At 40.0% G+C, this 21,279-nt stretch overlaps 1 protein-coding gene across 1 annotated transcript in view; it reads right to left on the bottom strand.

Annotated features, from left to right (window-relative positions):
• Positions 1-31: 31 nt before the first annotated feature.
• Positions 32-21,279, bottom strand: part of ITGAV (integrin subunit alpha V) — a 48,547-nt gene continuing 27,299 nt past the window's right edge. Inside the window, exons 13-30 of the mRNA XM_071434444.1 lie at positions 20,964-21,155; positions 20,805-20,850; positions 20,159-20,260; positions 19,388-19,446; positions 18,208-18,362; positions 16,687-16,824; positions 16,136-16,203; positions 14,788-14,935; positions 14,369-14,461; positions 13,251-13,330; positions 11,352-11,432; positions 10,350-10,455; positions 9,569-9,727; positions 8,452-8,565; positions 8,020-8,133; positions 7,819-7,926; positions 6,677-6,799; positions 32-6,305 (exon numbers count right to left, since the gene is read on the bottom strand). Of these exons, the coding sequence (XP_071290545.1) occupies positions 6,210-6,305; positions 6,677-6,799; positions 7,819-7,926; positions 8,020-8,133; positions 8,452-8,565; positions 9,569-9,727; positions 10,350-10,455; positions 11,352-11,432; positions 13,251-13,330; positions 14,369-14,461; positions 14,788-14,935; positions 16,136-16,203; positions 16,687-16,824; positions 18,208-18,362; positions 19,388-19,446; positions 20,159-20,260; positions 20,805-20,850; positions 20,964-21,155 (1,982 nt within the window). The 3' untranslated portion in view covers positions 32-6,209. The remainder of the gene's footprint in view (positions 6,306-6,676; positions 6,800-7,818; positions 7,927-8,019; positions 8,134-8,451; positions 8,566-9,568; positions 9,728-10,349; positions 10,456-11,351; positions 11,433-13,250; positions 13,331-14,368; positions 14,462-14,787; positions 14,936-16,135; positions 16,204-16,686; positions 16,825-18,207; positions 18,363-19,387; positions 19,447-20,158; positions 20,261-20,804; positions 20,851-20,963; positions 21,156-21,279) is intronic.

Genomic DNA, 21,279 nt, shown 5'->3' with positions numbered 1-21,279 from the left:
AAACCCAAACAAAAACAAACCTACAACAGAATTTCTGTTGATTAAGAGGTATTTTATTCCAAAATTCTAAATATCAGAATCAAATCAATAATTACATTTTTCAGTTTACCCAATCAATAGTATTTTGAAATTGTATATATATACATAGAAAAATACAACCTAATAAAAACACTCAAATTTGCCTTAGGATGAAAAGAATGAGTTAAAAAGCAAACCATAGCTTTAATAGCTATATATTTCATATCAGTACAAAATTACTGTGCCACAATACCCACTTCTTTGCACAATTTATAATTTAATACAAAATAAGGTGACTTCAAATGTATATTGCTCTCCTTAAATGTACCGAAGACCTTTGAAACAAGTTCATAGTAACTGAAAATATTCCCATTTATGCTGCAAGTATTTACTGCATGACAAAGAAACATAAAATGCAGCACTTTCGTTAGTATGTTAATTTTCTGCTTGTGCAAATAATGCTTTACTGATTTAATGCACGAGCAAACACAAAAGAAAGGCAAAAAAAATATCCATTATGAAGAAATAAAATGTTACATTTTCAGCATATGTGTATCATAGCAAATACAGGTTTCCTTCATGGACTAGAAAAGCAAAACCTGTACAAGGATTTTTTTAAGATGCAAATGCTACATGAAATCTTTCATTACTTTGCAAAAGCCAAAGGTCAAGTTATTCACCTTTAATGCAGCATATCTGGAGAAAGTCATTGCATGAAAGGTTAGATTTCCTGTGCCGTGTTAAAATTCTACACATTGGGAAAAAACAGAACTAAATACCACAGCCACATGAAACAGCAGTAGTACTACAGACTCAACCCCATTATCCTATAGCCTCTACTCAAATTTTCCACCATGGCCTTAAAGAAGCTGGTCCCAGTTCTGAAGCACTCACGAGTTAGTAGTGGACACACTTTAGAATATACACCAAGCTTCACCCAATGTGGGTGATCAAAGGCTTCCAACAGCATTATGAATTAATTAACCCATCACCTCCAGTGAGCATGCTGGCTCTGCAAGGTCCTCACAAAAAAAGGAAACACCACGGCCCTTGGGTGGGCAGAGGACTGGCAGTGAGCCAGGCCAGACCATGGCATATGGCACCTGGGGGCTGGAGACTCAGTGCCAAGGAGTTCAGATCCCACAGCAGTCACAGAGCTCAGCAACAGCCAGGATCCCATCCAAGGAGTTCAGATCCCACAGGAGTCACAGAGCTCAGCAACAGCCATGGTCCCATCCAAGGAGCCCAGATCCCACAGCAGTCACAGAGCTCAGCAACAGCCAGGATCCCACCCAAGGAGTTCAGATCCCACAGCAGTCACAGAGCTCAGCAACAGCCATGGTCCCACCCAAGGAGTTCAGATCCCACAGCAGTCACAGAGCTCAGCAACAGCCATGGTCCCACCCAAGGAGCTCAGATCCCACAGGAGTCACAGAGCTCAGCAACAGCCATGGTCCCACCCAAGGAGTTCAGATCCCACAGGAGTCACAGAGCTCAGCAACAGCCAGGATCCCACCCAAGGAGTTCAGATCCCACAGCAGTCACAGAGCTCAGCAACAGCCATGGTCCCACCCAAGGAGATCAGATCCCACAGCAGTCACAGAGCTCAGCAACAGCCATGGTCCCATCCAAGGAGTTCAGATCCCACAGCAGTCACAGAGCTCAGCAACAGCCATGGTCCCATCCAAGGAGCTCAGATCCCACAGCAGTCACAGAGCTCAGCAACAGCCATGGTCCCATCCAAGGAGTTCAGATCCCACAGCAGTCACAGAGCTCAGCAACAGCCATGGTCCCATCCAAGGAGCTCAGATCCCACAGCAGTCACAGAGCTCAGCAACAGCCATGGTCCCATCCAAGGAGCTCAGATCCCACAGCAGTCACAGAGCTCAGCAACAGCCATGGTCCCACCCAAGGAGATCAGATCCCACAGCAGTCACAGAGCTCAGCAACAGCCATGGTCCCATCCAAGGAGTTCAGATCCCACAGGAGTCACAGAGCTCAGCAATAGTCATGATCCCAACTGTGGCATCTGGCTGTGACAGGGCCACTGCTAACAGAGCTCAGCACGCCTCAGGAACAAACCAAAATTATCTCCTCTGGGCCCTGCCATCACCTTTTTTAGCTTTTGGAGTCCTGTTTTTCTGTAATAAAATATCTATTTTTTTTTTCCCAACTCATTAACAGCCAGCAGCATTGGACACAAAGAATCACGTTCAAAGGGTCACGTTAGGCTGGACCAAAGACAAAACCTGGTTTTGTCTTTGGTCCAGACTAACCAAAAACCAGTGTAATGCTGCTCTGAGACTGTTTGGGAAGGTGGAGGAAAAAATACTCTAGGATTCTGTCAGGGTAACCAACAACAAACCCAAATGCTGCAAAAAATCCAAGTGCAGCATGATTCCTTCAAATCACCAAGATTATAGCTAAAGTATTTTCAAAATACCCTTTAAGACTATTTAAGCATGGACTCAAGTTTAGAAACAACTAAATATTTAATACCTTTGCTTGGATTAAATGTTTTATAAAGAAAGAGCACACATAGTAAACTTTAAAAAGTTTCCACAAGCATTATGTGAATTGGAAATCAATGTGTAGATCAAGATTTAAAACAGAAAAAACCCTGATAACTTGGCAAACTTACTCAAAGATTTCAAATTATGTTGATAAATAGAGCCCATATTTGATTTTACAGTCATGCTTAAACAAAAGCTATTTCCACAATTTCATAGTTTCTTGAAAGAAATGTAAACCTATAAATTAGGTTCCTTGCTTTACATTTTCTAAATATTGTCAAATATAGTAATAGATAATATGCATTCTGTAATATAAATCACTTTTCAGTATTGATCATGAGATGCTGCATCAATTGCAAACTGGAGTACTTACATAACTTCATATTTCATTATAAAAGATATAGCTCTTTTAAAATGTTTTCATTGTCTAAATAATTACACAGCTGTTGACTTTATAGTCATAAAAAATCTGCTCCTGAAACATAGCTCTTAAAAGAAGGCTAATTCTCTGTTACTGTACTTGTATTTTTTAAATGCTTCCAGTATGCACCTTGTGCATACCAATTTCGACTCAAAGGCATTAATTTCATTCTAAAATACCTTTTCTAAAGTTTCTTTAAAAGCTTTAACATCCTTCTACAGCACTTGCTATAAGAATACATCAATGCCTGTAAGTTAGTATAAAATTTATATTGACACAAGTACATACATAATCTGGACTCTTATTGCTGAATCTAGAACACACTATCAAAAGTTTCCTGCACCCCCATTCAGGAAAATTTCCAGTTTGGAATCTCCCTGAAACACAAATGCTACTTTAAACTGAATTTGAGGTGTTACACCTATGCTCACTAAATAACCTGTATACTCCATTTACATATGCTACTGTGGTCTTTTGAACCTAAGTGGAAATTAATGGACATGGAAGAAGCAACTATTTGTTTTCATCCTTCAGCAGAAGGCAAGAAATAAAAATCACTTAAATAAGTCTTATTTTATGTAACTTCAAAAATGGAAGATACTTTCTATAGCTACAGCAGCTGTACCAATAAAATGTACCTTCTTATCCTGAAAATCAGCAAAAAGAGAATTTCCAGTAAAATTAGGATGCAATTAGCACTGACATTAGCAATGCTATGGTATCCCCTCCATGTGAGCAGGAGGGATCTTGACCATGATTTTTATTTAAATACTCTTTTTCACCTCCTAATAAAGCCTACACATGCAAGTAGTCTAATAAATTTCAAGTCACCATGGAGTGTACATGTAATGAAAGCACACATGGAGGAATTAGAGCTATAATCTGTCTGGCAGTCTCTTAAACCTCTTACCCTACTGAGATTAAGACTGAGTAAAACCAAGCTGCTTGCACACAGATAATCAGCTGACAAAGCATGAGAACCACAAGCCCATGTAAGAAACTGAAAATGCCAAAGTCACATTTTGAGGCCAGGATCAAAGCCTGACTCCTGATTCTCAACTACATTACTAGTAACAATACTAAAAATAAAGACAAAAATAAAACATTGGCCACACTGAAGACCTTGAAAGCAGAATCATGCCCTACATCCTTTCATGTAAACTAATTTTATCTAAACAAAGTGTCTAAACCCAACCCATGTAAATGGATAAATATGCAAGCCTATATCTGGTGAACATACTGGCCCCTCCCAGACTCAGTGCTCTCAGATGCCATCATGGATCAGCAAGTAAAAATGGACTTAACAAAAGCCATTGGCAGATTTTAAACCCCTGAAAGGATGCAAAAATCAGAGTTGAAACAAACTGCTCATTTCAGAAAATTCTGGGTTTAGTGAGCACTGCTGTATTTATGGGGGAGATGCAGCTATGAACAGAAACCCCAAGGTCCAAAACCAAACCAGAGATTTTGCCCTTTCAAGAATTTGTCTACATAGAAATCTCACTGGTGTAAGAACAGTAGAAGTCTTCCTTTGTGTGCCTGACTGCACACAGGGAGTTTATAGTGTAATTTATTCTCTTTTTGGGAAAGAGAATAAACACATCTCATAGAAGGCACCTTAGTAATGGTTCAGGTATGTCCAGGTATGTAGGATCTGTGCAACCTGTGGCTGCAAGCTGAACAACCTCCTGCTCTGCAGTTCCTTGTCTACTGAAATGCACAGACAATGCTCTTGTCTCAATCAGTGTAAGAAGTTTCCTTTTACTACACCAATGGTGAGAGAAATAAGCTGAGAGTGATGTAAACCCATGGCTTTAAACCACTGACCTTTTGGTATGTTCAAAAACCAGCAATGGATCAAAATACTTAGTGTCTTTTCTGGTAATGAAATGCATTAAACATAATGAAATGTCTTGTGCAATGAAATGTCTTGTGCAAAGAAACATGCAGGGACTGAAACAATGAATGAATCCAATGAAACAAGCCCATGGAACAATGAATGAGTGAAATGAAACAAGCCAAATCAGCCTTTACTTTTTGAACCCTTGTGCACTGCCAGCTCTTCCCTGCCTCATTTGACTCACTGTTCTCTGGGGGCAGGAGGTGAGGGAGGTGTGAGTGTGGCTGAAGTGCAGCTGAAATCCAGATCCATGGGTGTGGCTGGCAGAGAGCCTGGTGTGAACAGCCCCTGTGTCACTCCATCCTGCACCTGGGCATGGCCAGGCAGGGAAAGTGAGGATTCACAGCTTCCCTGCAGTTCACCAGGTAACCTGTGCCACACAGTGCCCCTCCAGTGCTCTGCTAGAAACCAAAATACCATCCAAGTAATTTATCCTTCACCTCAAACCCTGCACAGGTGTGACTTGTGGGCATCCAAGGTTTTCTCAGACATGTCTGTTGGCAGCCACAGCCCAGCATCTTGTCCCTGGCAGGGCATGAATGCATCCATGGTGCCAAGGACTCTGTGGAACACCTGGATCCTGCACTGTGGAAATACACAGCAGAGTCTTGGGATCTTGCCCTGAATCTTTTCCCCAAATCCCACAGAAAGTACATCAGCCCCAGATTTCTATCCCTCACTTGGTGCTTGCAGGCTCAATCCCTACAGTAAGAGACCCAGGACATGGAGAACAGCATTTGTAAGGTCTGGAGAGAAACCACAAGACAGATGACTGGTGTGCAGAACAGGTATCAGCTGTGACTGATTCCACTGAATATTTCCTATTTGTTGAGCAGGAGAAAAAAAATCATCATCAGAGCAAATGGGTAAAGAACATTCTTCAGTACTGTAAAACAAGCTACATTCACCTTTTTTTTTTTTTGTGCAACTGACTTTCAAGAGCTAGGCAATGAAATGTAGTGTGCTCCAACCAAAACCAACCATGGAATCCAGCCAGCACTTCTGGAGGCTGTTGGCTCCAAGGGCAAATGCAGAATCTGGGTAGCAATTCATGGAGAGTCAGTGCATGAACCAGAGAAGATGATGTGTCCTGTGTCCCAGCAAGCAGAATCCCAGCACTGCTGTCACTGGAGTTTGCCCCAGGGGTCAGTGCAGATGTGTTAGTGGCAGGCAGGAACAGCATTAATGCAGGAGGGAGGTTTAAGTGTTTTGCCCTTGTTTTGCACACAGTGCTGATGCCTTCTGAGACCAGCAGCTCTGCTCTGGTGAGTGTTTGCTCATGAAGGGGGAAGCCAATACTTGTGACCAAGATGTAGGCAAGTGTACACTTCAGAATGTCTTACAGATAAAACTCTGCTTAAGCTTCTGACGTTCCCTCCCCGTTCTCATGTGGTTGCAGCTGCTCTCTTTCTTGCTCTTCCTGAGGTGGCCTCACACGTTTGAAAAAGCCCATCTGTGATTCAGGGAACAAGGAAGAAATTGCATTGGGACTTGCAGAACATACACACATCCTTTCCCTTTCCTTCATGATCAGATCTTAACTGATTAAGCTGTCTTTTCACTCTCTTCCCTCATTTTTGACCTCCAAAGAAAGTAAATATCAGTTTAAAACTAAAACTGAGTTCAGCACCATCATAGACATGCTCTTCTATTCAGCTTCTTCCTGACAAAGCTGAAAAGCTTTTACAGTTATTTCAAAAACTCAACAGATTCAGATGATACAGGGAGCAAGGCATTTCTGCAAAGTGCCAGTACTCTATGAAATAATACATCATTAGTAGGGAAAAGCAAATGATACAAACCCCCCCAGACACAGGAACTTACCCTGTACATGACAAACACTAGAACAGCCAGGAGCAGTAACCCTGCTAGCACAGCCAAAATGATAACCCACACTGGCACAGGCATGGGCTGTGGCTGAATGCCCCATGTAATATTTGTAGCAACCTGACAGAAAAACACAATAAATCACATTTTGCTCCACAGTGACATGCTGAGTTCATCCATGCATTTTCAATCTTGTATACCTTTACCCTATCATGATTATAATCTTAATCCAGTATAAATTGCTTTTTCTCTCCAGAATGAATGAAAAGCCATAGATTCTTGGTGACATAATGACTTCACTGACCCAAATTTAATAGGATTTTAAAGTTAAATTATAGTAGGGGGTTGGGGATTGTTTTGCCTGGGTTTTCTTTTTTTTGCAATCAGTGGTAACATGGCAACATGTCTTCTGTAATTCTTGATGATTTTCAGTAAAACTTAGGAATCTGGAAATATGATGGAATTACAGACAAATAATTAAGGGATTTTTCTTTATAGGTTTTTTTTTTCTTAAAAGGCAGTATACTTTGAAACAAAGCATCAAGTCCACATGATGTGAGACAAAAAAGCCCCAGTTAATAACAGACATTAGAAACCATATTCAAAAATAAGTTAATCATAATAATTTTCTACCTTTTCCTTAAGATCTCTTAATCCTATAATGCTTACCAAAAACTTTCAATTTGCCAGCCCAGATATATCTTCCTTTCTGTTTGCACCCTGTCTCCTTTCCCTTTGAAACCCCCTGAGGCACAGAAGGTCTTTTTGTTCCACCCTCACATATAAAGTTCATATATAGTGCCTCATATAATATGATGAAAGTTCATTATTCCAGCTGTAAGCGCTACTACAGTTGAAAACAAATTTCAAATAAAATATTTCTCTAGCAATAATGGCATTAAGAGGAACATGAGGACTGTTCACCATCATTATTTTCATTTTCAATTAAATCTTTCAAGCCACAAATATTGTCAACTCCAGTCTGTTTTTACCCTCAACTCTACGTGCACAAGTGAAATAAATACATGAAACAAATAGCTGATAAAATTAAAATGATATCAAGTCATAGAAGTATTACTCAACAATAACTGTCTTTGCACCAATTCTGAAGTGATTGTATATGTATGTAAATGACTTACAACTGTAGAATTGTGAATATCTTCAAAGGAAAGGTTCTTATAAGGGAACTCTATAACACTGAAGGAAGCAGATGATTTGAGAGAGTAGGAATGATTCTGATTTTCCTTCTGTGTAAGAAAAGCAAAATTAGTATTGCATGTGGGTACAAAAACCACTTTAAATGTTTTAGAAACAGCAACAGAATATTCCCAGTCACTCACATTCATGAAAGTTTGGGTCCAAAGGCGTGATTTTAAATACAATATTGCACTTTTTCCCCTCTCCAGGTGGCCAACTTGACAGACAATCTTTAAACAGTCAGCAGTTCCACAGCCCTGTGTATAAAAATAGGAAGGATGTTCCAAGTGTGAAAATATTTGAAAAGTCCTTAATGGCACTACTTTACCCATATACCTACACTGGCAAAGCACCACAAACTACTGAAATACATTAAATAACCTCCACTATTGGATAATTACTTATAGCTGGCAGTTACAAAGGCAGTGATAAGGCAATAAGTTAATTTCCTATTAGAGATTTTTTTTTCCCAATCATGTTTAGGGAGTTAAAATCCTCCTGGCACTTGTTTTTCAGGACTCCTAGCAGGCCAGGAGTGCAGGTGTGTTGGCAGCAGCGCAGTGCTGGGAGCTCACCAGGGTGTGCACGTCCCCCTCCACGGCAGCCACGTCCCTCCGGCTGACGCGGTGCCCGCGCTGCTCCTCCCTGCCAAGGGTGTCGTTCCTCTCCTCATCCTTGGAAGCAGAAATCTAGCACACACCAAGGGAACACAAACAGTGGCTCAGCATACTGCAGGCTTCAAGCTGAAGGCCAAGAAAATACCTCACTGCAAGTTTCTTCCTATGCTAGCTGTACTTCAGACTCTGGCTGAAAATAAATCACTGCAAATGGCAGAGCAGAAGCACAGGAACTTTGTATTTATATATTCATTGATGTTGCTTTTTGGTTATCAAAGATACACAAGCATTCTTTGTTGCTCTATACACTGAATATCTTCCCCCAGCCCTTTTTTTGCTCTTGAACTAACATACTGATATTTTCCTGAACTAACACACTGACTTCTTCTTGAACTAGCACACTGACTTCTGTTGCTTGTTCTAAACTCTCCTAGAAATCAAATCTCCTTACACTCAATTAAACTTGCTGGGTTCTATCTGGTGTTTCTTTGCCTAGTCCAGCCCAGGAAAAAGGAGTTTCTTCTGTTCTGTAAATCCCATGTTTTGCTGGTGGTGATAGCTAAACCCTGTTGTCCTTTGTGGCCTTTGGATGAATAGATAAATTGATCCAAATTGGATGAATTTATCCAATTGGATAAATAGATAACTTAATATTAAAAAAATACCATTTTCTTCCAAGAAACAAAACCCAGAAAATTTAAATAAACAATCCAGAAGTATCTGGCTTGTTTTAGGTTTGAGTTCATGACCACATTTATTATAATTCCATTGGTTTTGACTGAGAACTCATATAGAACAGCCTTGAAGTTAAATTAAAAAAAAAAAAAAAAGAAAACCCCATAATAAAAAGAAACAAGACAAATTGATCTTTGAGTTGATAATTTTCAGCTGCTGTTCACCTTTTATTTCACCTGCTATATACATTGATAGGTAGTGTGGAAAAGTGAAGATTTATTCATCAGCCACAGATGAAAAACTATCTCAGTTTGTCAAATTCTCAGGGATTTGGCTATTTCGAGTGCTTACAAAACAGCCAAGCAAACTTCATTCCACTCAGAGGGAAAGTCCTGCTTACCTTAATTTTCAGTGGGTTGATTTCCATGTCAGAAGTGCAGTTCATGGGACCATCAATTTCATACTGCACAATGTACAAGAGCGTGTTGTTTTTGTATTTGTAAGGCCACTGCAGAGTCATCATCACCTTGCTGAATGCACTTGGACCATTGTTTCTCAGCTGATTATGAAAATAAAATTTACAGATGTAAATAAATAATGCTACTCTCTCTGTTAAAGTGCATAGAATTGTTACTTTATATTTGAGCCACAAATGTGATACTGCCACTACCCCCACCCCTAACCACTTATGGCAACAGCATCAAAACTTTACCTAAAAGTGCTAAAACTTTTAACTATTAATATTCGCACAGTTCTCTTGGTAAGTTTTGCTTAATTAAACAATCTAGGTGAAATCTGTGATAATTCTTTAAAGGAAATTTTAAATACTTAAATTTTTTCACAGCAAAAGACTTCAGAGTAGTGATTCAGAACAGATAGAATACAATAATTTACAGGCATTAGCCATTCCCTGAGTTCACGTTACTTCAAAAGTTTTATCTAGATTTCAAAAGGCAAGAAAATAAAATATGTGTAGTTATGTAGGTAATCAAGCCCTGTTACAATATTTTCAGGCATTCCAACCCTTCTTGGATATACCAGTTATTGGCCCAGCATTAAAAAAATAAAATTAAAAAAAAAGAAAAAAAAAATCCTAATTGACACCAGAGAAAAGCTACACTAAAAGATTTGTTTTCATTTATCACAGAACCATGTCACAGAAATCAGCAGTAATTCCACACCTCATAGATGTGCTGAACTAGAGGCCCAATGTCATCTTCTGTTTCAGGGTTCTCCTTTGGCTGCCAGTTTGCAATGGGAAGGAATATGTGGTCAGGGGACGACACACTAAACAGCAGAGCAAAGGAGGTGTTATTAGCAAGCATGAAAAAAGAAATGGGATTCTCTAGAACACCTAAAGGGAAAAATCAACATGCTTAAAATGTAATCTCCGCTCCTCCATCCTCTACATAAAACCTGAAAGAACAGAAGTGGTTTGAGTATTAAATGTTCAGGTCTGTTCTCTAGGTTAAAAAAAAGATAAAAGAAACACATGTAATCCAAACAAAACCAGTGTGAAATATTGTGATAATGAGAAATATTGGTAGAGCCTTAGCAGTACAGTCCTGAGAGTAATTCAGCCCTGAAAGCAGTGAAGATGCCAATCATGCTTTTCCAGTGTGCCATCCCCCACCTCTCAGATACTGAACAAATTTGTCACAATAATGAATGTAGGGGAAAATTTTAAAAATTATGACTCAGGAATCGAAGTTAACTGGTCAAGAAAGAGGACTTTTAGGTGGGAAGTAGAGGTGATGGAGTAACCAAGTCATTACAATATTAATACTATGCTTAAGAAGGATATTACAAAATTAATTCTATAGAAACTTTAACTTTGGTTTCAGGGGTTTTCAGATGAAACCCCAGTCAGTTTGTGGAGGAGAAAAGTGACCTGCAGAAATGTAAAACTACAAACGAGAAGGGGTGATTTTTTTCTTCTTCTAAAAATATCTCTAGTACTGGAGACACAATATTCCTTTTTGGAATCAATTTTGTAATTATTTAGAATTATTTAAGATCCAAAAGTCCAAAGGCTGGTTAGAGAAAACCATATTGTCCTTATGATTCAAAATTCCCTAAACCTTCCTGGAAAACTTATGCAGACCTGAAAGGAAGTTCAGTGAATATAAAGAAGCAAATGTGCAAAGCTCCTTAAAAGTGTTAATTAAAATAGTATTGCTTACCCTCTAATTTCAACAGCTGCTGAAATAGCAAGGTCAGCCTGATAATATGCTACTGGGCTCAGGTTGTCATACAGGTTGGAACTGCAGGGAAAATAAAAGGTAAATTCTTAAATTAAATAAGCAAGGTATTTAATTAATAAACCCTCCACACTTGAAAGTAATTGCATGTAACATAGGATGGTTCCTGACCCCCTGTAGGAAAGCAGAGTTGCTAAAAACTATGGATAGCTTTGAGGATAAGATTCCAGCAAGTTCTCACCTACATGCATGGAGCCCCAGCCTGTGCAGAGTGTGGGGCAGCCCCAGCAGGGAGAGGTTGGTGAAGGACACAGAGTTAATGCTGACTCTGTCCTACAGCTCTCATGTAAGAAAATACAGGGAACACACCCCCTCAAAGTGCTGCTGGGAGCAGAGTTTTGATCTCCTTTGACACATCTGATTATCCTGTCCCCCCAGCCAAACACTTTCCTTTACAAAGAATCCTGAATCTTCTAATTATTCTTCCCTGCTGCTGTAATCAGCCAACACCTGCAGCAGTGTTTGCCTCCTGACCTGTAAATACCTCACTCTTTTAGAGACTAGACCTGCTCTGCTAGGAACTGAGCCAGCACTGCAGATCCAGCTTTGTGAGTTTAAGCCAAGCAGTGGGATCCCTAAAAGCTGTCCCAGATAATCCCTGGTGATGCCTGTCACTGGGAACTGTGATTACTCTGTTCCATGGCACCTCTGCTCACCCTTCCTGCACCCACCAGTCACTGAAGGAATTTCCTTCCCTGAAAGGCCTGAAACACTTCAGGAACCTCCCTCCTCTTCCATCAGGAGACCAGCATGGCTTGAGCAGCCTCCCTGACTGTTTCTGACCCTGGGACAGCAGCGTGTGACTGCTGCCAGCCTAAGGAAGGTGACAGACACCCCAGAGCAGATAATTTCCTGCAAAGAACAGTCCCATGCCACTGGCACACCTGATGGAGAAGGGAAAACTCAGCAGAGAGCAGTGGGAGATCAAAGAGATATTTCATGTGCCAAGGCCTTTGGTTGGTATGGCAAAAGAAGCCATCCTTAAAATAGAATGGCAGCTTTAATCTTTCCTAATCCCATAGATGATAAATGCATATGTGGATGAGATGAGTTTATTCACTACATTAAAAAAAAAAAAATCCCTTAAATGGAAATAAAAAAAGTGCTTTTGGTCCACCATGGGGAAAAACCAAAACAGGTGTATTCATACTGTCCATTAAAAACAACATAAAACTGCATTGGCTAAAGATAGTCCTAATGATCACATCTCCAACCTTAAATATCATTTCCAGAAGTTACAAATTCAGAATCATATATCAGATTTATATGACAGTGCTCATCTGATTACTAACATGAACACTACTGTTTTGTTCCATTTAGTTTTCAGGCTCTTTCTGGCTGGCTGCTAGGATGGTTCACATAGTACAAACTTAAATTCCATAGAATCTTCAACTTTGGTGTCAGGGGTTTTCAGGTGAAACCCCAGTCAGCCTAAGGAAGGTGACAGACACCCCAGATGTGATGGTTCACTGCAGGTTGCTTCTGCTTGGACTACCCCATACACTGCCTGCCCTGAAAGACTCTCCTCCTCTAAATACATAGAATTCAGAAGGAATTCAGAGTTCAAGCACCAGTTTGAAAAGAGGGCTGTAAACCCAAAGTCATTCTGTGGCACCACAAGTGCCAGCAGAGCACAGTGGTGTGCACATACAAATATTCTTAATTTTTTCCCATATTTCAGGAAACCTAACTCAGTGTGGTTATGTTTCAAGCCATCACAAGGCAAAGACAAGAGAATTAGGCCAGAATGATGCTGGCTTGCAGTCTCTTTGCTGTGTGTGTCCTCTCCCAGGGGAGGTTCATCCTCAGGGATCTCCATACCTCCGGATCTGCAAGTCAAACTTGACAGAGGTGTCCATCTCAGACTGCTGGTGCACGCTGAAACGCAGGCCAGCCAAGAGCTGGGGGAAAAAAAGCACTGTGGTTCAGTTGGAAGCACAATAAAACACACATGAAAAGATTCTCAGTGCTATTAGACTCCAGTGAAATTGCTTGAGACTCCTGGTGATGAGAGAACACACACACAGAACTGGCAAATTCAAGTTGTCCAGTTCCCCCAGGCTGGAAATGTACTGCCCTCTGGTATGTCCAGCCAAGGCATCACTGCCATAAAATACAAAATAACGAGGGTATCTTGCTCCCCACACTTACTTCAGCCATTCCTACACATAACTGAGCCTCCCCAGATGCTGCAAAAAGTATTGTAATCTAATGGTTAATTTAATGATTCAAACTTAATTCCCAAGGTTTGGTCTAAGTCAATTCATATTTGCTTTAACATCTGTGCTTAACACATGCTTAACACAATCTGTGCAGTTCAGCTTGATACACTTCAAAAGATTTTGGAAATAGTATTTACTCATCTTATACAAGATGGCTCTTGAAAGAAAAGCATCATGAAATTGTTGTAATTGTGACTGATTTTCACTTCATTTCCTCAGAAAATAAGACTTACTATGTCATGTCACCTTAAAATCTGTCTCACTAATAATTTTTTTAATTCTTCCAATTTCAGCTACATTTGGTGGAATTGCAGAGGTTTCAACTAGACAAAACTCTGTCCTTCCTCATGAAAGTTGGCAGAAAAGAGATGAGCTAAGAGAAAGAAGTGTTGTGAGCTAGCTCTTGATTATATCCTAAAAAATACATGTCAGATAAATATAAAAAATTCATGATGGACCAAAGTCCATTAATTCCACTATTTAATGAATGACTTCTTTTGAGTTGCATCACAAAACTCATGAACACTCCTTCCAGCCTTTAATTTAGCTGAAAAGTTAAAACCAACTACCTCTGTACTAACCAAATGAGGGCAGCTAAATGTCAGGTGTAATCTTAAATTCCTGGGAGAAAACTTCCTGCCCAAACACTGCTGTGATTAAGGAAAATGCCACCTGCCCCCTGGGTGACTACCAGACACCTGTTGGACCAAACCTTACCTTAGTTCCTGCTTTCATGGGATTGCCCAGGTCACAAACCACCATGCGAGTCTGATTCTCTGTTTTAAAAGCACATGACAGTCTGGCCAAAGCCTGCAATAAACCAGAAAAAACCACTAAGGAATGTCATTCTTTACATCTGAGCACCTGGATGAAAGCCTGGAGAGAAGTCTTAGATATGCTGTATTAATTTTAATATCATTTCTCAGCCAGGTAATAAAATGAAATAAAATCTGAGTATGGAAGACTCCAAGGAGAAAAATGTTTCTGATACAAGACAGACCTGTTCTCAAGGTTATAAAAGAGAGGGGCTTTGAAAAAAATGGATCATTTTTCAGTGCTTTGAAATAATAGAAGCCACTAGAGACTTCCACAGCAGCAGGTGAAGGCTGACTCCTGAGAAGCAGCTGGGATTTTACCTCGTTGTTGCGAACGACGCCGATGAAATCCGCCTGGGGTGGAACCACGACGAAGAGCTCTGCTTCATAGGCTCCCTCCCCCTGGTTCTGGGCACTGACAATCAGGGTCAGGGGGTTGTCATCACCAATGTAGATCTGCTTCTGGTCACTGCAGGAAAACAGTGTGAAAATCAGTTCTGCACTGGGGTTTCGCGTTGCATGGAAGTGGCTGAACGTAGAGAAACGGGAGACATTCTGAAATGTCAGGAAAATATCAGAGAAATCTGGAGGCAGTGCCTTTGTTTCAGGAGTGTCAGGAGAGCTCTAAGGTACTTTTAAAAAACCCTGTGCCTACAATCAAATAGATTAGGTATTACATGGATCAAGTAAGTACAAATGGAGCAAGTATTACATGTTCTTTTGTGAGAATCTTGCCTATAAAACCACAAAACGAAAAACCACAAAGACCTCTTTTTCACAAGGAACAAATCATTATGGGCACCTAAATCCCTGTGCACATTTTGAATTACAGGCCCACTTTGCAGAGGTACAAGCACATATTTATAACAAAACTCAAGGGAAAGCTCAGCTACACAGAATAGAGCCAAGACCTCTGCAATACCTTTGGTTGCAGACACAAAGAGATTATTTTAGCAAACAATGCATTTTCATTTCACCAACTACAAGCATACATCAGGGTATCTGCACTGATGTCAAATGTTATTGAGGTGTTTGCATGAATTAGTGCTTGTGAAGTGTCCTATCTACAATGTGCATATGCTATAATGCATTAAAAAACAGATTATGAGATAATACAGCAAGAGAGGGTTTAGGCCACACAAAGTAAAAAAAAAAAAAGCTCAGGCTCATGAATGAATTACCACTGACAAACTGTTTCTTTGCTTCAGGTTTGATAAAAGACACTACCAATACCAACGAATTTTTTTTCATACATGTGACAAGAGAGCCCTACTCCTCCCCTTGCTGGATAAAATCACATCTTCACGTGTCTATCTAAGATTAAACAACACAACAGAGATACCAATATTAAACAACACAACAATGGCAGCTAGCTGTGGTTTATTCTCACTACACATGTCCAGCTTAGCAAATAAATAAATAAATAAATAAATATGGCCTACTTAATAGTGGAGGCTGGGGTGGGAGTGGTGCATTACATGCCAAAGACATTAGGTTCCAAAGCAGAAAATAGGTTTTCATTAGAGCATATCAGCCTGAGTTTAGATTGCATACAATCAGGAGTCCTACTTATCTCAACACATCTCTTAAACAAAAGTATTACCAGTTACTGAATTTTAGACCTCAGGTAGGGAAATTATTTTTCCCTGTATTTTTGTCATGTATTTACCTTTCTACTGACACCTCCAGCTTTGGTTTGCAGATGTTATCATCCCCACAGTCCAGCAGAATATGGGCCTATGGAAAAATCAAACACATACTGTTGTAATAATTCCTTCATTTGTTCTAACATACATCTTCAATAATACTGTTTCACCAGCACATTAAAAGAAATTCCCCATAGCTGGTTATGAAATGTTTTCATGCCATTAGTCTCAGAAGAAAACAAATGAGTTTTTAGGGTCACTGTGCCTCATCCTGCCCTACTGCAATTCTAGGACTTCACCTTAACCATCCTTCCATACTTTGAATAATCCCTTCATATTAAGGGATTGCTGCTCTTTACAAACAAATGTAAAACTTTGTAAAAAAGAGCAGAAAAACTATTCATGTTACCTTAATAGAACTACAGGGGAAAACATAATGTACATAAAGCAGCATGGTATGAGAATGGGTGAAAGCCTTCAATATTAACCCTTGCAGGACTATTCTAACTGATTTTCTCCCTGAGATGAAGCAATGCTCTGGGCTCTCTGATCCCAGGCTGTGTGAGCAGGGTACCTGTCTGCTCATGTTGGCAGGAGTGAACTGGTTGAGGATAGGGTGCAATCCTGTGGCATCTGCAGCTGTTCTGTAATCCAGACGATATTCCATGAAAATAGTGATGGGAGTCAGCTTGTCTCTGAACTCAGATTCATCCTGAGGAAACCAAACATTTCAATCATAGTTCAAATGGAGAGGCCAAAACATGAAAAATTCTGAGCTCTTTTCAAAGCAGAAAATCTCTTGGCAGAAAACCTGCACAATTTTAGCAGGAACATGCCTGTTTAAAACATGGAAAACTGGAGCACACAGAAATATGAAGTCATGGAAATCCAGTAGAGCCTTAAGGCTGCACAGCTCTGCTCTTTTCTGTCAGACCAACCTCAGTTTGCTTCTAAGATCCCTCAGAGATATTCATCTTTGGACTTCAAATTTTTCCTTCCTGAAGTTATTACTTGGCACTTGGAAGTTGCTGACTTTCATGCTGTTCATTTGAAATCATTCTGCTTATCAAATGTTGATCCTGCCTTTCAGAGAACTTACAAACTCACATCTCTTAGCTTTACATCTGCCACAGATTTGCTCAGTGTAAACCCTGCTTCCTTTCTGAGAGTAATGAAAACTACTGACTCTAGCACAGCTCATTCAGGATCTTATTGCAGAAGATGCCTTCTATGGGCAGAAGCTTATTGATTACCAATAGTCTTAAACTGGTTTTACACCCTATTTATGATCATTTCACATAGGTCATGTGTCATTACTTTCTTTATGAAAACGCCAGGTGGAAATGTGCTAAATCTTTGCTAACCCTGAGATGTCTAATTCTGTATATAACCCACTCACAAAAGTCAGGTCAAAGAAAGTATTACCTGCCCTCCATGAAATCCTTAATGATTGCTAGCATTTTTATTTGTTTTTTTTAATGGGAAGCAAGGATTGTTTATGTTTGATTTATAAGTGCTCAGAGATAAATCTGAGCTGCACAGAACTTACATAGCTACACACAATGGTTCTTCTACTGATGAAAATTTTAAATTGTGTTAGCATCTGTTCATATTTGTGAGGATGAAAACAGAAAGACTGAGAAAAAGCAAACTTAGTAGTTCAACTTTCTCCATCTCCTCTGCTATTTGCTTTTTTTGGCATGTCAATTGCAGGTCCATATTTTTCTTCAATTTTTAACCTCCAAAGTAGAGGGGACAACCTCTGCTTATTGACTTTCATGTTCCTTGGAAATTATGACTAATTTGGTGCCTGGATGGCTTATCCAAGAAGTCCAGAACAAAGTCCTGAATTGAATTTCCAAGGCATTTAGGGACCAGGACCTTAGCCACAAGAAGATTCATCATTCATGCTGCAACAGCAGCAGTAATTCAGGACAGATGTATGCTTTTAGTAATTTCAGGTCCATCCACTGAAAACAAAGTTTTTTCCTAGCATTTTTTTCTTGTTGTTTTTTCTTTAAACACCTAGCACAATGAACTTATAATAAGACAAAGCACCAAAAATTATTTGCCTGGAACATGAATGGCTGCTTACCCTCAAGAAGGCATCGAGTTCCTCGCAGTTCATTTTGCCCCCCTTTGTAATTGTCATGTTCTTAGAGTGGCTGGGCTGTTTGCTGTGCAGAAACAGAGCTCTCCTGATGGCTCCTTTCTGCTTCAGCTTGTCCAGCAGCAGCTCCACCTGGAAATCTGGCCCAGCCAAAGGGTTTGGGTTAGGGATGTTTCATTCCATTCAACACAGAATTGCAACACAATTTCTGAATTCCCTCAGAAATTGAGCTGGCCACTGATTTCAAGTACAACACAAAGCTAGTACTTGCCCCTCTTAAAACCTCCAGTTCTTTCCATGTAAAATCTGTCACTACATTACTTCTCAAGCACTGCTGCTGTCCTAAATTGGATTCTGCTTTTTCCTTAAACACTGGAAATATTTAAGAACACAGATACACTTATAATTTGCAATTGCTGTAGAACAGCAAGAACCAAAGTTAGAATTTTTTCCACTAGAAAATTTAAAGCAATGTCGCACATAACGTTTGTATTTTTAAATGCTATTGTTAATCGAATTACTTGAAATATTTGATATAGATAATAAAACTTATAATACATAACAGATATTAATATGAGCCTCTGTCCAAGATCACACCACCTCTGTACGTGCCACAGAAAATAAGGAAAAGATTTTTAGTGAGTAGACAAAACCTGATTGCAGCAGGCTGCTTGCCACACTACAAAATCTCTTGGAGACAACTTAAACACTTGTTTGAAACAATCTTTTCCTGATTCTGATCTGAGAATCTGATGAAAAAAGTCACTGCTATTAATCAGAAAGTCATAATCTCAACAGGATGTGACAAGTTCTCTGTGGCTTGTCTGCATCTCTCAGGCCCAGCAAAGCACATACTTGAATATTCTTGTCTGAAACTCCCCTCAATGAGAGTTACTGCAAATTCTGTAGAACACAAAAGGCTTTCCAGGACTGGTTAACCACATAACTGAACATATGTTTAAAGTCTCAGATATGGTCAAATGACTTGTACAGCACTGCAGCCAAAAGAGCCTGCTGGAGAGTCCCATGGATGTATACATGCCATCCCAGTGGCAGCAAGGCTGCAAAGGGCACCCAGCTGTTTGTCATGAAAACAACAATGACCAGTGCTCATGTTTGCAAACAATACAACAAAAATTCCAATTTTTAAGTGAGCAGAACTTACTGAGTGAGTTGGGGAGCTTTCCTTTGCCGTCCGCCTTTAAGCAGAACTTCACTTTGAAGCTGTTTGGGAAGAAAAAAATTAATTTCACACACTTTTTCTCTCATTTTCTTCTAAAATTCCTCACTATTTATTTCTGTTCAGATGTATCCTCTTTTTGAGACTCTAGCTCATTCCCAAAAGCTATTTTCTACTGATGGAAGAGAAACTATAATCCATTAACAAGTAGGCAGAATTGCAGAAACTGCAAAGTTCTGGAGTCTTGATTCATCTAGGGACAATCACCTGGAATGGACTGGAATGTTTACTTCTGTAATGAAATGAGTCTGATATTTAAACCTACCATACTGACCCTGAAAAGGAAGTTAGCAGTAGGAAGGGAAAGTGGGTTGGGATAAAGGCCTGGGAGCCAGAAGCAAAATCAGTTTACAGAGCAGATCATTGCCCCAGTGTGTTTGTTACTGGGTAAAAACACTGCAAACACCCTGGGATGTGCTGATGTCTTGGGAAGGCCCTACTCTGCTCACAGGGATACCTGGCAGTCCCTGCAGGTTTTGAGACTCAGGCTGGCATTTACTAAAGACAGGGCTAGTCCTCCAACTGCTGTCAGAGAGTTCATGTTTCATATTGTTTTCTCTTTCAGAAAAATCTGTTTGTCCTTTTTTTTTTTTATTAGCTGACTAGACTTTCTGAGACCTTTCAAAATTGGAAGCTTACAAAATTAAAACCCAAGAAGTCCCTCCCCTCAAAGGGAACCATAGATACTCTGCTTACCAAGAAACTTTTATGTCTCCCAGTGAACAGGCTTTGTTTTCTGGGTTCAGAATGGTTGGATTAACTTCTAGGGCAGCATTTACTCTAATAACTGGTCTTGCCCTGCAAAGAAAACATCCTCTTAAAGAGCACTCAACACCATGTTTGACAATGCCCCCCCATCAAATTGTGCAATATACACAAACACACAGTATTTAGTGAAACCACAAGAAAAACAAGTAACCACTGACTAAATGAAGCTTTTCTGTGCCTTTTCATTTCCATCAGCCACAACATGGACAACTGTGTAAAGAGGAAGTCCTATCTACTTATAGCACAGGCCAACATGTTCTCCCAAAATGAGCAAGCTGGGATAAGAATATTGGGATTGCCGTGTAACAGCTTGCAGCTGCTGTGTCAGAATCTAGAAAACTGTCACTCAGAAAGCCTTGAAGACAGCTTATTAATGTTTTTTTCCTGACTACATATTATTGAGAAAGATGAATTTTAGACTGCAGATAGGCTTACTCAGTAAAAAAAAGCAGTATAGAGTTTTTTCACCGCCAGAGGTTTGGATGGTGGAGTGCCAAATTTTCAGACTTCCCTGATCCTGCTTCTTTTTGTGGGTTGAGCTTTCAGTCAGGTACAAGCACAGAGGGACCCTTACCTGTACAGAACAGCTGTGTCAACACCAAAGGCTCCAACAATCAAGTCTAGAAAGAGAGGAGACACACCACACATTACACCTTGCTTTGTGAAATCTTGCATTTCTTAAGGGTGGGGCTGCTACTGAGTTATTGCCAAGTGCCATTTGGGGGCAGAGGACCTGGGTATCCATTTTTGTCCACATCTGTGGCTCCTTTCAGGGAGTAGCCAAAGCTGGGGGGCATAGTGCGAGCAGCCCACTGCCCTTCCAGGATCTGGGACGGGATGGCATTCAAACCACTGGCTCCTCCATTGTAGATGTACACCAGTCCTCTCTTGTCCTCTCCACCATATGGTGCAGCAACTGCAATGTCTGAAAACCAAAAGAAGAACCATCAACGTCACCAGACACAAATTAGAACACATTTGTGCTGACATCAATCAGTAATTTCTGACATTACAGTTTCAGTGTGTGTCAGGATAGGAATGTGCTCTTT

The sequence above is a fragment of the Agelaius tricolor genome, unplaced genomic scaffold, assembly GCF_023055355.1.
Source record: "Agelaius tricolor isolate 1412-34295 unplaced genomic scaffold, bAgeTri1.0.p SCAF_10, whole genome shotgun sequence".
In the NCBI taxonomy this organism is placed as follows: domain Eukaryota; kingdom Metazoa; phylum Chordata; class Aves; order Passeriformes; family Icteridae; genus Agelaius; species Agelaius tricolor.
Note: the sequence above shows the minus strand (reverse complement) of the source record. Positions and strands in the feature narration are given on the sequence as shown.